At 40.1% G+C, this 15770-nt stretch overlaps 1 protein-coding gene across 14 annotated transcripts in view; it reads right to left on the bottom strand.

Moving 5' to 3' along the window:
* Window positions 1-15770, bottom strand: part of TNC (tenascin C) — a 98720-nt gene that overhangs the window by 68133 nt on the left and 14817 nt on the right. For all 14 annotated transcript variants that reach the window (XM_033237654.1, XM_033237656.1, XM_033237658.1 and 11 more), the window contains exon 2: window positions 3121-3713. In XM_033237654.1, the coding sequence (XP_033093545.1) occupies window positions 3121-3577 (457 nt within the window). In that variant the 5' untranslated portion in view covers window positions 3578-3713. The remainder of the gene's footprint in view (window positions 1-3120; window positions 3714-15770) is intronic.

The raw sequence follows: 15770 nt of genomic DNA, 5'->3' as shown, positions 1-15770 counted from the left end.
TGTGTATTTCCACCCCGGTGAGTGGATTCATAGTTTTTGTCACATTTTCAAGAAGTCTTACTATTTCTATGATGATTATGAGTCATGCATTAGGCTGGGCTGTGTTACTATATATATATATTTTTTTTTTTTTTTTTTGAGACAGAGTCTCGCCCTGTCACCCAGGCTGGAGTGCAGTGGCACCATCTCTGCTCACTGCAAGCTCTGCCTCCCCAGTTCATGCCATACGCCTGCCTCAGCCAACTTGGACTACAGGAGCCCATCAGTACGCCGGGCCAATTTTTTTGTGTTTTTAGTAGAGACGGTGTTTTACCGTGTTAGCCAGGCTGGTCTTGATCTCCTGACCTTGTTATCTGCCCACCTTGGCCTCCCAAAGTGCTGGGATTATAGGCATGAGCCACCACGCCTGGCCACTATGTTACTATTTCTTTAGTGTGTGGTCAAGGCCGGGCACATAAAAGATTCCCAAGAAATAGTTGTTGAGCTGAATGTAATTCCAACTTTTTGATTCAATATCTATGCCACATTTGACAAGGGATTTAGACTATCTGCAGCTTAGTTTTCTTATAGATGAAGTTGGACCAATAGCCCACTTCCCTGGGGAATATTCGAGTTAAGTGAACCCCTTAAGAGCTCACTCTTGTGTCCTTGTTACTTTTTTTCTGTTTTCTTTTGCAAAGTTTTTGGTGGAAGGTTGGCTCAAGTTGGTATGTGGGTTTATATAACCAATACATTCTAATTTTCCACAACTAAAATGAGGTAGTTAATGGCTTTCTAATTCTATAAGGACAGCTTTCAGTTTGGCTCTGTCACCAGAAAAGTATCGTGCCTTTATCTTTTATTTATTTCTATCCTGAAGGCTAAGTGGAGGTCAACCTGGAGGATGTGGGGTCAAGGTTGACATTACTTGAGCTCCTTGAGGCCTAAATATTGCCTTAGCTCAGTTTGCAGAAGTCACTGGTCTGATCTCCATGGAGCTCAAGGAGAAGAAACAAAACCCACTTCTAAATAATCTGCACTAGAATATATTCACTCTATATTCTCTGTACCGAGAAACAGCTTGTATTAATATATTTTATCTCCTTCTTGACAGCAGGAAGAAAGAATTTTTTTAAAGCTGATTTGTAAAGTGAGAGTCTAAGTCTGTACTGTCTAGTATGGTGGCCCTTGGTTACACGTGGTTATTAGGCATTGAAACGTGGCTAGTCTAAATTGAGATGTTCTGTAAGTATAAAATACACATTAGATCCCAAATAGTATGAAATAATAGGCTGAAAAATATCCATTAATAATTTTTATATTGATTTCAGGCTGAAAAACGGATATTTTGGCTACATTGAATTAAATAAGAGATGATTAAAATTATGTTTACCCGTTTCTTTCCCCTTTCACATGACTACTAGAAAATTTAAGATTACATGTCTGACTCATATTTTCATTAGAGAACACTGTTCTAAACAATCGTTTTAACTGACTACTTAGCATGACTCCTGCTGTGTATTCTCATCTGCATTTTTCCAGGGAGTTGGCAGAAGTGGAAGATAAGCTAACTTATGCCTAAAGAAAACATTTTCAAACGGGTTCAAGCGATTCTCCTGCCGCAGCCTCCCGAGTAGCTGGGATTACAGGCGTGCACCACCATGCCTGGCTAATTTTTTGTACTTTTAGTAGAGACAGGGTTTCACCGTGGCCAGGCTGGTCTTGAACTCCTGGCCTCAGGTGATCCGCCCCCCCCCCCCCCCCCCGGCCTCCCAAAGTGCTGGGATTACAGGCGTGAGCCACTGTGGCCAGCCAGGTTTACTCTTGAAATAATTGTTGAAGAACATTTTGTTAAATTTTTTCTGAGTGGCAGACACAGATTTTCGGTTCTGATTTGAAGTTGTTGAAACTCCTGTAGCTTTATCGACTTTAGTTATTGGAGATAAAGACATAATTTCAAAGCAGCAAAATTCCTTGAAATAAGATGCATGTGGAAACAGGGCATCCATGGGAGAGTATGAGCTCTGGAGACACACAGGCACATGCAAAGTCCCTATCTCTCTGTCTCTCTCCCTCTCTCTCTCTCTTTTTTTTTTTTTGGATGGTGTTTCGCTCTTGTCCCCTAGGCTGGAGTGCAATGGCACGATCTCAGCTCACTGCAACTTCTGCCTCTTGGTTTTAAGTGATTCTTGCCTCAGCCTCCTGAGTAGCTGGAATTACAGGCGTGTACCACCACAGCTGACTAATTTTGTATTTTTAGTAGAGATGAGTTTTCACTATGTTGGCCAGGCTGGTCTTGAACTCCTGACCTCAGGTGATCCGCCCACCTCAGCCTCCCAAAGTGCTGGGATTACAGGTGTGAGCCACTGCAGTTGGTCAAAGCCCCTATCTCTTATTACTCTTTGTGTCATCTTGTGCCAGTGGGTTAATCCCTTCGAGTCCTATTTCTTTGATCTGCAGAAGAGGACTTATCTTCCCCTTATCTAACCTTTACCTTAAAGGGCTGTTGGGAGGATTAAATGAGATAATACAACAGTGCCTGTTACACAGAGGTAGCTTATATGATTGTAATCATTATAATTGCTATTAAATTGGAACTTTTTTTCTAATTCTTATAGACTCAGCACTATCACAGGCAGCACTGTGCATTTGTAAGAATACTGAAATGTGAGGAACTTAACTCCTTATTGGAGGACCTTCAGGAATCCCATCCTCCTTCCAGGCCTCAGTTTCTCTATTTGTACAATGAGGTGATGGGGCCACACCAATACCTATCAGAGAGTGCTCTCTGGGGAGAAATTTCATGGTGTACTCATAGGTTTTGGGGTAGAAAGTGGGTAGAGTTCATGGTCAAATACGTTTTAGAAACTTATAATTAAGGTGAAATAGGGTTTTTCAAAGCAGGGTTTATCAGAAGCCTGAAAATTCCTCTGAGAAGCAGTTGTCGCCATGACTCCTCCAAGCAGGAGAGAGATGGCTGCAGTCTCCACATTCATTTGAATATAAAATCTCTTTGTAATGAACACTCTGGGAAGCTAGTTTTCTAGTGAGCCCACTTTGGAAGCAAGTGATGGATTCTGCTATGCTCTTCATTTCTCCGTATTTGCACAGTGTGGGACTGGGCGGGTTGCCAGCTCATACCTATGGCAGACTGGAGACAGCAGCCTGCTCCTGCAGCACATTGCTCCCTCAGGGAAGACACCAGGTTCTCCAGCTCCTCCAGTCTGCTCAGCAGCTCCTTAACATCAGGGGCTGCGGCACAGCCACAGGCCCGGCGGGGGATGTTGATGCGATGTGTGAACACAATCTGGTTTTCCCCATCCACTGTATGCTCCTGGAAGCTTTCGCTGGGCTCTGAAGGTGGGGCCAGGTCTTTCTCCCCACTGGCTGACTCCAGATCCACCGAACACTGGGATCCCACTGGCAGCTTGATGTTGTAGACGTGGTTAAACACCACTGGCTGGTTCTCCTCTGGCAGGGTGATGTTCACCCCACTCTGTCGCTTGTGCCGGATGACTTTCTTGAGGACCCCACCTTCGGTAAGGAGGGCAAGCAAAGCAAGAAGGACACCTGCCGACAACTGAGTCATGGCCCCCATGGTGGAGGTGGGTTTGGCTGGGTGCTGCTGGGGTTCTACGGTTCTGGGGTGTCTCACTCTCAGCAGAATTGGGGATTTAGAAGCACAAAGTAGACTTCAAATCAGTTGTCCCTGATCTTCTCGCAAGAATTATTCTCTACAAGCAAAGATGAAGAAAAAAAATTATGAGTATCTACTATTGAATATATTGAATATCTATAATTCCAAGTGAATTTTGATTTTATATCCCTGTATTTGAAGCTCTCCTGATAATCTTTCATTACATACCCTTGTAAAAACATAAAATGGTCTCTAAAAGAACTTTGTCACTTGAAGGAATGATTTCACTCACTATTCAGCTTCTGGAAATTTAAGGAGACTGAAAAATAGAGAGAAAAAAGGTAAAATATTGAAATAAAATAGACATAGGTTAGTATCTTGGCTGTAGCTCTGGTCCCTTGGATAAGTTATGTAATTTTTCTTTGCCTTATTTCACTATCTGTATAGTGAAGATCATAATTGCTAATGACAGGGTTAAAAGAATGATGTAGAAGTTAATTGTGTATTCAGTAATTCCTTCAGTATTTACAAAGTCCTCTGAATGAATTATTACAGTGTTATAAAGGCCCTAGTCCCGGAAGATGTTCAGTAACTCTTGCCTCTAATTATTGATCTTCAAAACTGATTTTCACACCATCTGCTGGTTCTGTTCTGTCATGAGAGGCAGAGGTTAATATAAAGGACGACTCTAGGAGGCAAACTGAGTTTTAATTCCAGTCGAGTTTCTTACTAGTTATGTGACTGTCAGCATAGCATTCAGTCTACTCCTCTGCACCTCAGTTTCCCCGCTCCTTGATTTATTTCCAAAACCTTCAGAAGTCCAGTTTTTAGAAGAGCCTGACAGAATATTCCTGAACCAGTTGTCTAAACTGAAATTCACGGCTCAGAAAGGATGTCCAAGAGCCTCTGATGTCTTCTCCAATCAACAAGTACTTAGAGCATTTTTACAGAGGTCTGAGGGTGGGAGAAACAAATATAAGACCAAGTGTATATATACCATCAAGGCAGTTAACAATAGAATTAAGAAGAAAATGGAATAATCCATTCAGTACTTAAGGAGCAAAGCAAGAAAGTATGTATAGGATTTGTTTTGTGGTATAGTGTATAACTGCCTATGGGGTTTGAAAATAAAAATGGTCAAGAGAAAGGTGGGGCATAACTTATGGGAAAGGGAGAGTAAAATTGAAACTGGGACTTAAATAGTGAGAAGAATTAGATGGGAACAGAATATGGAGGAGAATATGCTACCATGAAGCAGTTCTCACTTTGCCAAGTTATCTTATTCATCTGTCTTAGAGCTATTAACCAGTAGGGGCAATCAGGCAGCGGGGAAAAGGGGACTTGTCAGAGGCAGTTGAGAAACTAAATAAAGACAGGAAGAAATGGCAGTTATAATATTCACTAAAACAATGCCATGCAGGCCTGTGAAAGTGATCTACACATGATATGAAGTCATTCATGGTTTTCTTTAATTAGAGAATGCACCTGAGTAAAGTTCAAATGATAATTGAAGAGCTATTTATTTATTTATTTATTTTCTGAGAAGGAATCTTGCTCTGTTGTCCAGGCTGGGGTGCAATGACTTGATCTCGGCTCACTGCAACCTCCACCCCCCAGGTTCAAGCGATCCTCCTGCCTTAGCCTCCCAAGTAGCTGGGATTACAGGTGCGTGCTGCCATGCCCAGCTAATTTTTTGTATTTTTTTTTTTTTTTTAGTAGAGATAGTGTTTCTCCGTGTTCCCCAGGCTCGTCCCAAACTCCTGAGTTCAGGCAATCCACCTGCCTCGACCTCCCACATTGCTAGGATTACAGTCATGAGCCACTGTGCCCGGCTGATATTTGTTTTTTAACATGTCGTTTACAAATTGACGCTTCCCTATGCCCATGATGTTCTTATATTTGCACATTTTAAGTTAGTTGTTTATGTCAATTAGTGGTGGTGCTTGGATTGCTCAGCCTATAAGGTTTCTAACTTTTTTCTGGAAAGATTTTATCCTAATGATAGAATGCATCAACATGATCCCAACTGACCATCCTTCTTCATGACAGAAAGCCTTTGCAAAACTTAGAGAGGAATTGCGGCAAGGAAAATTGAACTGGGAAACATTTCTATATGACTGATCAGGAGCCTAAAGACTGAGAAAGCATAGTGCATTTAACCAAGAAGGTCCTATCCACATACCCATCACATTCTAATTATATTCTTATTGACACTTTACCAACTATTCCTGTAATATATATTTAGGGCATCTTCTCCTAGTTAGACCAAAAACAAAACAAACAACCAAAACCCCCCCCCCAAAAAAACAAAACAAACAAAAACCAAAAAAAAAAAAAACCAAAAAAAAAAAAAACCAAAAAACAAAGAAACAAAAAACACCCAACCTTCTTTTGAGCATGCTTTCTCATTGAAATTAGCTCCTTAACTAACAATGTGTGGCTCTGTAATGTAGGTAAGGCCACTGAATGAAGATTATTATACAAAAGGAGACTTGGCATGTTCTCTCCTTTCAAACCAATTTGGCCATCTTATGTGTTTACTGGACAAATATTTATTGGTTGCACAGTCTACTAGAATAGCTGCACTAACTCTCTTCACCTTCACAAAGTTCTACTTTCCTACCCCTTTCCCATCAATTCTTAGCTTTTTTTTTTTTTTTTAGGAAGGGCCATGGGCCAAGCTTGAAATGTTTTTGGACTTCTCACTGACACTTTTGTGTGTGTTGCTAAATGACTTGAATTTCCATCTAAAAAGCCATTATAGTTGCTGATTGAGACTCCAAGGCAATGAGTTTAGAGTAATAATGACCAGAGTGTGAGTAGAGTGAGGATTTCTCACTGTGCGTTTAAGAGATGTGCACCAGTACCACCAAATGTTGCATCGTTGGGGGAAAGAGTATGTTATTCTTGAGCATTGTGTATTTCCTATTGGCTCATGGTGGTCTGAGGGAAGGCAGGTGTTTTTGTACTTTGGGAAAAATCCATTATATTTTCAGTGTTGTAGAAAATGATTAGGCTTTGGAATTAGACATACCTGGGTTCAAATGTCACTCATCAGCCCTGTAACTTTGGCAAGCTACTTATCCTCTCTAAACCATGACCTCATTTATAACACAGGAGTCAAAACCTTTCCAGAGAAAATTAAGGATTAGAGACCTGTACATAAAGTACACAGCATGGTGTCAAGCCCGTAGTAGGCACTCATTAAACAGTAGTTCCAATTTTGTTGCACCCCTGGGAACAAAACCTAACAAGAGTCCATGCCAATAGCCTCCTTTTACTTAAGCCTGAGCTTGACCTCCTAGTTGAATACACACCTAAACTCAGCAGCAACTTGAATGTAGATCAAAGAAGAGCTGCAGAAATCACTGGTGGGCGAGAAGATAAATTTACTAGAATTAGAAATATTTATATGAGAGAGGGAAAAAATAGGGAGCAAATAATGACCTTTAAGAATGTGAAATATTCTCATGCAGACAACTGGCTGTTTTAAGTCTCCTTTGTGGATGAACCCAGGGAAAATTACTTGAGATTGCAGTTGGAGGTATTTAGGTTAGACATGAAGAATCATGTTCTGATAGTAGGACTTTTGTAACTTCAGAATGAGCAACTTTTTCTACAGAGACTCTTTAGAAAACACAAACAGATTCTAAACTTTATAGAAAATTGATCAGCAGTAAAAGGTCTGGAAAATATCTTGTAGGAGGAAGGACTACAGACCTGGGCATGTGTATTTTGTAGTTGAGAGAACCAAGGTTGAGTGAGTCAGGGTTACTATGTATAAATCCTGGCAAAGCAGGCACTGGCTTGCCTCTTGTAGCCCCTAAGGACAGAACAAGTGCCTGTGTGTGTATGTGTGTGTTTACGTGCTGGGGATGGGGCAGGGAGGGACGGTTGGTTATGAGAAGACAGATTTCAGCACAACAGGAGAAAGGCTTTTCTAGTTGGAATTGGCACCCAACAGAAAGGGCTTCTTTGGGAATGTAGCAGGTTCCAAAGCACCAGAATGTAAATAGAATGGTGTTGAAGGGCACAAGTTTTATAGGCAAATTGTCTTAGGTTTGAATTACTGTTTGATCACTTCCTGTTCCTTGTGCAATATATCATCTGTGACCATAAGCTAGAGTCTTGTCATCAATAAATGTGTTAAGGGAGTTCTCATAGGATCATTGTGAAAAGTGCATGAGATAATGTGTGTAAAAGAAATGGCCCCAGTGTGTGATGTTCCCCTTCCCGAGTCCAAGTGATCTCATTGTTCAGTTCCCACCTATGAGTGAGAACATGTGGTGTTTGGTTTTCTGTTCTTGTGATAGTTTGCTCAGAATGATGGTTTCCAGCTGCATCCATGTCCCTACAAAGGATGCAAACTCATCCTTTTTTATGGCTGCATAGTATTCCATGGTGTATATGTGCCACATTTTCTTAATCCAGTCTGTCACAGATGGACATTTGGGTTGATTCCAAGTCTTTGCTATTGTGAATAGTGCCGCAATAAACATACGTGTGCATGTGTCTTTATAGCAGCATGATTTCCGGGGCCTATCATGGGGGGAGGGGGGAGGGATTGCATTGGGAGTTATACCTGATATAAATGATGAATTGATGGGTGCTGACGAGTTGATGGGTGCAGCACACCAACGTGGCACAAGTATACATATGTAACAAACCTGCACGTTATGCACATGTACCCTAGAACTTAAAGTATAATAAAAAAAATAAAAAAAAAAAAAAAAGAAAGAAATGGCACACAGTCTTTGGTAGCAGCAAGAGCTTAATAAAGGGAAACATTTGTAATGGAAAATATGGACTTTAATGAATGTGTTTTTTTCTAGGATTTTCTTTCTCCTAAACTTTGAAAGCCCTACTTTGGCATATGTCTGTTTTTAAGCAAAGACAAGAGTTCTGCAGCAAAGTGAGAACTTTTCCTCTTTCAATGATCCCAGAAAATATGCATGCCCTGATATATATATATATATATATATATAATCTCACCATATATAATATATAGTTGCTCCAATTATATTATATATATTATTATATTATAATATGTGATGTAACATATTAAATATTATAATACAATGAAAGATAATATAATATAGATAATATAATATTACATATTATATTATATATGTAAGCGTGTGTATATCTTTCATGGTGATGTTTAAGGATCTGGCAAGTCAATGATTGCAAAGAAGGGCATCAGGAAGAGACATAGCCTTTGTATTGGCACAAAATACAGATTTTTGGGGTCACATACCCAGGACAAAGCTATTTCCAAGCTAAGCATGTTGTGCTGCCTTTTGCTCTGCCTCAGCTTATGTATTTAATGCAAAAGAAGACACACGTGTCTTTCTTTCTTTACCAAAACTAATTTTTAGAGTCAAATAAATACCCATGAATTATGAAATTGTTTTTGTGAGATTTTCTATGTATCTCCATCCCTGTCAATGTCTCAAAAACTAATTAATCTGGTGAAAAAATCCACAATAAAAACTTCCCCATGAGATAGAAAATTTAAAAAGAGGTAAAACACTTTGAATTCATTGGTCTTGAGCTGCTCTATCCAATTTGCCACCTGTGATTATGAAAATTAATTAAAATTAAATGCAATTAAAAATCTCATTCCTCAGGTGATCACTCACCTTTCAAGCACCTAAGAGCCCATGGTGCTTGTGGTCACTATATGAGACAGTGTAGATGAAGAACATCTCTGTCATCCAAAGAAGTTTTATTGAGCAGTACTAGTTTAGAGGATTGCTTGTTTTTACTAAGCCCATGGTACAAAATGAGGAGACTAAGACTTATAGAAGTCAAGAAGAGTCTACAAGAAAGTTTCAATGTTGTTAAATTTCTTGACTAATGAAAATGGGTGAGTACCTCAGACACAAGTGCCTGGGGATTAGGGAGAAAAAATGGCTTCCTTCTAGCAACTAACTCAATTAACTATAGCAAACATGTATGTGCATTGTAGTTTCCATACCTTACATGTTTGAACATATCCAGGTACAAGTGAGAAACAATCCTCAAGGCTATTGTTCTTTGCAGATCTGAAGAGATAACTACCCTGTGTCAGATCAGCATCCTTTCCCCCAATCTTGTCCTTGGGTTAAGAAATATATTTTTCTGCCTCCCTCTGCACACCTTAGAGTCTCGTGAGAATCTTCTCCCCCCGTCAAACTAAAACCAAATTGCTCCAGGAACCACTCTGGCCAAGTCTGATGTCTCTTTCTGTCTGCTTCAGCCTCTCCTTAGAAGCTGGAGGAACTTGTCAAAGACAACTCATGACTCCCGTTCCTCTGCTGTCCCTGCACTGCTGTGCTCCAGAGTTTTGAGAGCACTCAGTCCATATACTTCAGCCATCTAAACATTTCTGTTAATGAGGCAGCTGGGTATGGGGGAAAGAGTCTGGTCTTTGGAGTAAAATAAACCTGTGTTCAGATACAGTTCTATCACTTTAGCAGCTGCTCCCTATGGCCAATCCCTTTCCTCTCTGAACCTCACTTTCCCTGCCTCCTCTCCCTGGGGATACATATGCCTATCTCATAGAGTTGCGGGAGAGTGGGATGAAATGAGAAGACACATGTTAAGCTACTGGCACAGTGTCTGGCACACATTAAGGTGTGCTTAATATGTGACAGCTAATGATGACAGCAACAGTAATGACAACACTGATCAAATACAGAATAGATCAGAAAGAAAATCTTATCTCCAGAAGGGATGGGGAAATCAGGGAGATACATTCATGACTATAACAAGTAACAAAAGAGACTGGCCAACTCATATCCATTGAGGGTCCCAAGAAAGACATCTCAAAAAAGTGGCATTTGAGATGTACTTGAAAGATGGGCAAGACTCTGAAAAATGGTTGGATACAACTCCAGTAGGTGGGTTCAAATGGAAGCCTACAGCATCCTAGAAAAAAGAAACACCATGAGAAAAGGCAAAGAAGTTGGAATGCATGGGTGGTGAGGAGAATTAAGAAGATGGCTGTAATAATAGTGGCATATCCTTGTGGGTGCCAGACACATGCTAAGGTGGTGTAGTATGCAGGGAATATGGAAAGGTCTCATTCTACCAGGATATGAAATAATGCATAGGAAAGTGGAAAGGCAGAGACTACATGGTGTTGGTAGAAGCTATATTGGGAAGGATATAAAAGATCATCATGAAGAGCTGGTACTTAACTCAGTAAGCAATGTGACACCTCTGTAAGGCTAGGTGCCTAACTGCTCACAGTTAGTCATCTGTTGAGAAAGCTGGGTAGAATATAGGCTTTAATATTTAGTCCCCCATTCTCCAAATACCTGGCCCAAGCCCCCTATAAAAAATAAGAAGATGAAAACAATGGTCCTGAAAGCTTTTGCGGGGAGTGTGGGGTGTGAGAGGGGTTAAATGTTAAGCTTTAACCTTATTTCAATTGCCTTGGTATTAAATGTTATCAGTGTTGAATCAGTTCTTCAGATTTTGGCATTATAGACTTTTATTTAGAGCATTACTGTGAGATAACAATTTATTTATAAGGTTGGGAAACCAAGGCCAGTGTCATGCCAGTCTTAATGGCTTTTTAGCACATAATTTTACACATTAAGATGCCTGTTGGCTTGCTGTCAAACCCTTCTTTTTTTCTCTTTTACTAGTAGAGCTGTTTGCTAGCTAACCTTTTGGAAGCAGCAGGGAATAGACTAACAGTTATTTTTGGGCACCTCACTGCAAGACAAAGACCATTGCTAGATGAAGAAATCAACAATTTGAATTTTTCCCTGGTCACAGCTGGAGAATAAACAATTTCATTTTTAGATAAAGATAAAACTTCCAACTGGCTAGAATCATGTTTCAGAAGTAGTTGCTTATGACTTCATTTTTAGTACCTCATGGAATATATTTATCTTGTTGACTTAAGCACGTACATGAAATATTCTAGGTTTGGGAGGACAAGGAGAATTCCTGTCATTTAGAAATGCAGATGAATTTGTTTCCACATCATTTTGGCAACCCATGAGGCAGGTTATACCAAATTTTTCTTCTCACTTACAGGCAAAAGAGTTTTATTGTGCATGGCCTGTCAAGCATAGAGTTGCTTACATGGGCGTTCTTAAATGTCCTAGAAATTCCTCACCCTTTGTCCTTCCCAACATCCATAAATTCCTTTTTGGAATGTGTCAGGAAGAGAGAGGAGCCAGGAAACAGCCTTAAGTGTGGATTTTTTTTTTTCCCCAAGGACATCTGATCTCCATAGTTGAGTAAGTCCAGCACAACCTGTGTCATAAGAGAACTGAGAAAACTCTAACTGCCAAAGTAAAGACCCTCCTAACCCTAGGTGTTTGAGGAATTCCAGAACTGAGAAGTGGTTATCCATTTAGGCAGAACAGTGGCTTAACTGGTGCCCAGTTAAGATGATGGGGGAGCCAGCGATTATCCGAGAGGACTGAGAATTATTTTTTAAATGATTTATTCTTGCATTCAACAGAGATGTGTTGAACAAATGTAAGAACAGGCTATGGGATAGCCTAGTGTTGGGGGGGTGTTTCAGAAGCCAGTGATGGTCTTGCCGTTAATGAGCTCACAGTTTGGTATAGAAAGCAGACATGTAAACAGATACCTGTTACGAAGAATGATAAATACTAACATTGACAAATATCAAAGAAACATCTGCGCAATGTTTGAGGATATCTGCTCTCGCATCAGTCAAACACTGCTAGATCCTTACTCTGCCACTTGCTATTAATTTGAACCACATGGAATCATCACTCTTTTTTTTTTTTTATTATACTTTAAGTTCTAGGGTACATGTGCACAACGTGCAGGCTTGTTACATATGTATACATGTGCCATGCTGGTGTGCTGCACCCATCAACTCACCAACTACATTAGGTATATCTCCCAATGCTATCCCTCCCCCTCCCCCCTCCCCACAACACGCCCCGATATGTGATGTTCCCTCTCCTGTGTCCAAGCGGGAATCACCACTCTTTTAGGTCAGAAATGGTTGGGTAGTAGCAAATCCACAGGGTTCCATCCAGTAGCTGTCTTGGTTGTGTAACATTGCCTGTCTGGGCCTTAATTTTCACATCTGTAAAATGGTAACACTAATGTCAACTGCACAATAAAGTTCTTTCAACTGAAAGTGAGAAAAATGAGATAATACAGGCAAAACACTCAGTAGCTAACACTTAAAAGGAGGGAGACCTTAGCAACTAGTGTGTTTTGGTATTATATGATTATTCTGTCTTTTGCTTGGAGACGGCATTTCTAACAGAAGGCTAGTGTCTGAAGGATAAGATCTATAAGACAAATCTGGGAAGCCCTCTCTTTCCTACCGTTGCTTTTTCCATGGAAATGTATAAATCTTAGTGTTTCAATTTGTCAAGTAGCAGGGACACTCTAAAATTTTTAGGAAAGTGAGGAGGCTGTGGCTACAACCCTGGGTTTCCTCCTATCCTACCTCTTTTAACTCAGTAGCAAGAAAAGCAAACGAATTAGCCTGGGGTGGGGCTCTTTTCTGGGAGATCAGGACACTGGCCAAGGTTTCTCAGGGGCAGTGCTGCCGTTGGGATGGCTGTCCATGCTGCTGAGCCAGGGCTTTCTACAGAATAGACTGCCTGTGGTTTAGTCTTTCAAGACTATGTTCCTAACGGGAAATATTTGGCCCAGCTTCTCAGTACTTTCCAAAGACACAGACAGACATCAAATTATAGAATCAAAATCATGCTTGAGCAGGACTTAGAAGCAACTGTAGAAGATCACTGGGTACAGGCATGGCAAGTCTGTGGCACAAAACACTTCATTCTAGTGCATGGGGCAGACACAGCTAATCAATAACAACACACTTCTGAGGAAACCTACTTAAGAATCATTCTGAATCATCACTTCAGGCAGCCAGTTAAGTAGTATATAAATAGAGGTAGGTATATCACATGAAACTTATTTGCCATACTACCTAGTTATTTAAGAGAATAACTGAATTGAAACACCCACAGAGTCACTAGGTAATCAGTGGTGACTTTTACTAATTAACTGTTAAAGCTTATATTAAAATCCAGAGATTTTGTCTTTGGGTCAAGGAGTTCAATTGAGACTGATCTTTTCCTCTAGACCACCGGGAGGCCTTCAAAAAGGAGTGCATATGTATGGCATGGTGACTACAGTTAATAATAACATATTGTATACTTCAAATTTGCTAAGATAGTAGTAGATCTTAAGTGTCTTTATCATTGACACACAGAGGTAACTATGTGAAGTGATGGATGTGTTAATTAGCTTGAATCTGATAATCATATCACAATGTATACATATATTAAATCACCACGTTGTATACCTTAAATGTATAAAATTTTAATTTGTCAATTATACCTCAATAAAGCTGGGGGAAAAAAACTTTAAAAAAGTGCATATGAAACAAAGTCTTTCAGTAATTCTTAGTCTGAGGTTATTGTAATGATCTCCAGAGAGAAATATAGGTGATGGGATCCTGGAGAGCATTTGTGTTAAAGTATTTCTAGACTTCTTGACCCTGTTGAGGTTTTTGCTTTTTTGTCTCTCTATCCATCCATTCATCCAACTATCTACTTTTTCAGTACATACGTGCCAAGCCCTGAGTTAAGTATGAACAATACAACACTGAAGAAGATAAATGTGTTCTGTATAATCACAAAGCTCATAATTTCCTCCCAAAGAGTCACAAAATGCTATTTATTTAGTTATTTATTTTTTGAGATGAAGTCTCACTCTGTTGCCCGGGCTGGAGTGCAGTGGTATGATCTCGGCTCATTGCAACTTCCACCTCCCAGGTTCAAGCGATTCTCTTGTCTCAGGCTCCTGAGTAGCTGGAATTACAGGTGCCCACCACCACGCCCAGCTAACTTTTTGTATTTTTAGTAGAGACGGAGTTTCGTCATGTTGACCAGAGTGGTCTTGAACTCCTGACCTCAGGTGATCTGCCCGCCTCTGCCTCCCCAAATGCTAGGGTTACAGGCGTGAGCCACTGCACCCAGCCACAATTGATTTTAACTCCATGTATAGTTGATTTAGTATTTGTGATATTCTTAAGTGCCACTGCAGGTTGAGAACATGGTGAACACTCCCAAGCCAATAGCAAGAGTATAAATGTTAACATTCTTTCAAGAGCGAATTGCTATTTACTTACTATGGACCTCCCAATGTGCTGGGTACTTTGGAAAATAGGCCAAGTAAACAGTTATTTTTTGTTTCTAGAGATCTCAGAAACTAGAAGATCATATACAAGCAAGGTCTGGTATTAATGCCAGCCTGAATGAGATAATTGTGTGTCACTTTGCACTGGGAAGTTCATAGAGGGCTTCCTAGAAAAGCAATGACTTACAATCACCAAATATTGGTTGAAGAGGCCTTGGAAGATCATTAAGAAGTTGACATAATAATAATAATAATCAGGAGGTTGACATTGTTATCATCACCATCATAAGTAATACAGATATCATTAACTATAATTTATTAAGTGTTGATTTTGCCAGAGCCTGTGCTTAGTTAGCATTTTAAATTTCCAATTTCAAATTCACATACAATTATGAGATAGTATTTGCACCCTCATTTTGCAGCTGAAAAAACTGAGGCATAGAGTCTTCACATGGCTTGTGCAGGTTCAGACATTATTAAGTTATGGAGTCAGGATTTGAACCAAAGCCCATCTGAGTCCAAAGTCAGGGCTCTGAACCATGATTTTATACAGCCTTTTGTGCTGGAGGGCCAAGCAAAGGAGCTGTGAGTCAAGACCAGCCCCAACCTCTGACTATATAGCTTCCCAACACCTGGCTCAAAGCAGTATACTATCAATCCCCGAGAAGTAGACCATTAAGATGCTAGACAGCCTGTGACTGCTGTGGAGATGAAGCAAGCTAACAGATACCTTTGGGATGCTGCCATTTCTCAGTGATCATTGAGCGAGGGTCCAGATGCCTTGCAGGCTTCTAGAAGCCTTTTTGCCATCTCTGCGAGAATAAATCTATCAGTCCTTCAAGGTGCTGCTTAAAAAAATCTACTATTGACAGTTTTATCAGGTAAATTTGGCCTAAATTTATCTTTCTCTCTTCTGAATTGTCTGGGGAATTGATATGATATTATTTCATTTATCATTTAAAAAAAGATTTGGAATGACTTTATTACATGTGCATAATTCCAT

This window comes from Trachypithecus francoisi, unplaced genomic scaffold, assembly GCF_009764315.1.
Source record: "Trachypithecus francoisi isolate TF-2019V2 unplaced genomic scaffold, Tfra_2.0 Lachesis_group16, whole genome shotgun sequence".
Taxonomy (NCBI): domain Eukaryota; kingdom Metazoa; phylum Chordata; class Mammalia; order Primates; family Cercopithecidae; genus Trachypithecus; species Trachypithecus francoisi.
Note: the sequence above shows the minus strand (reverse complement) of the source record. Positions and strands in the feature narration are given on the sequence as shown.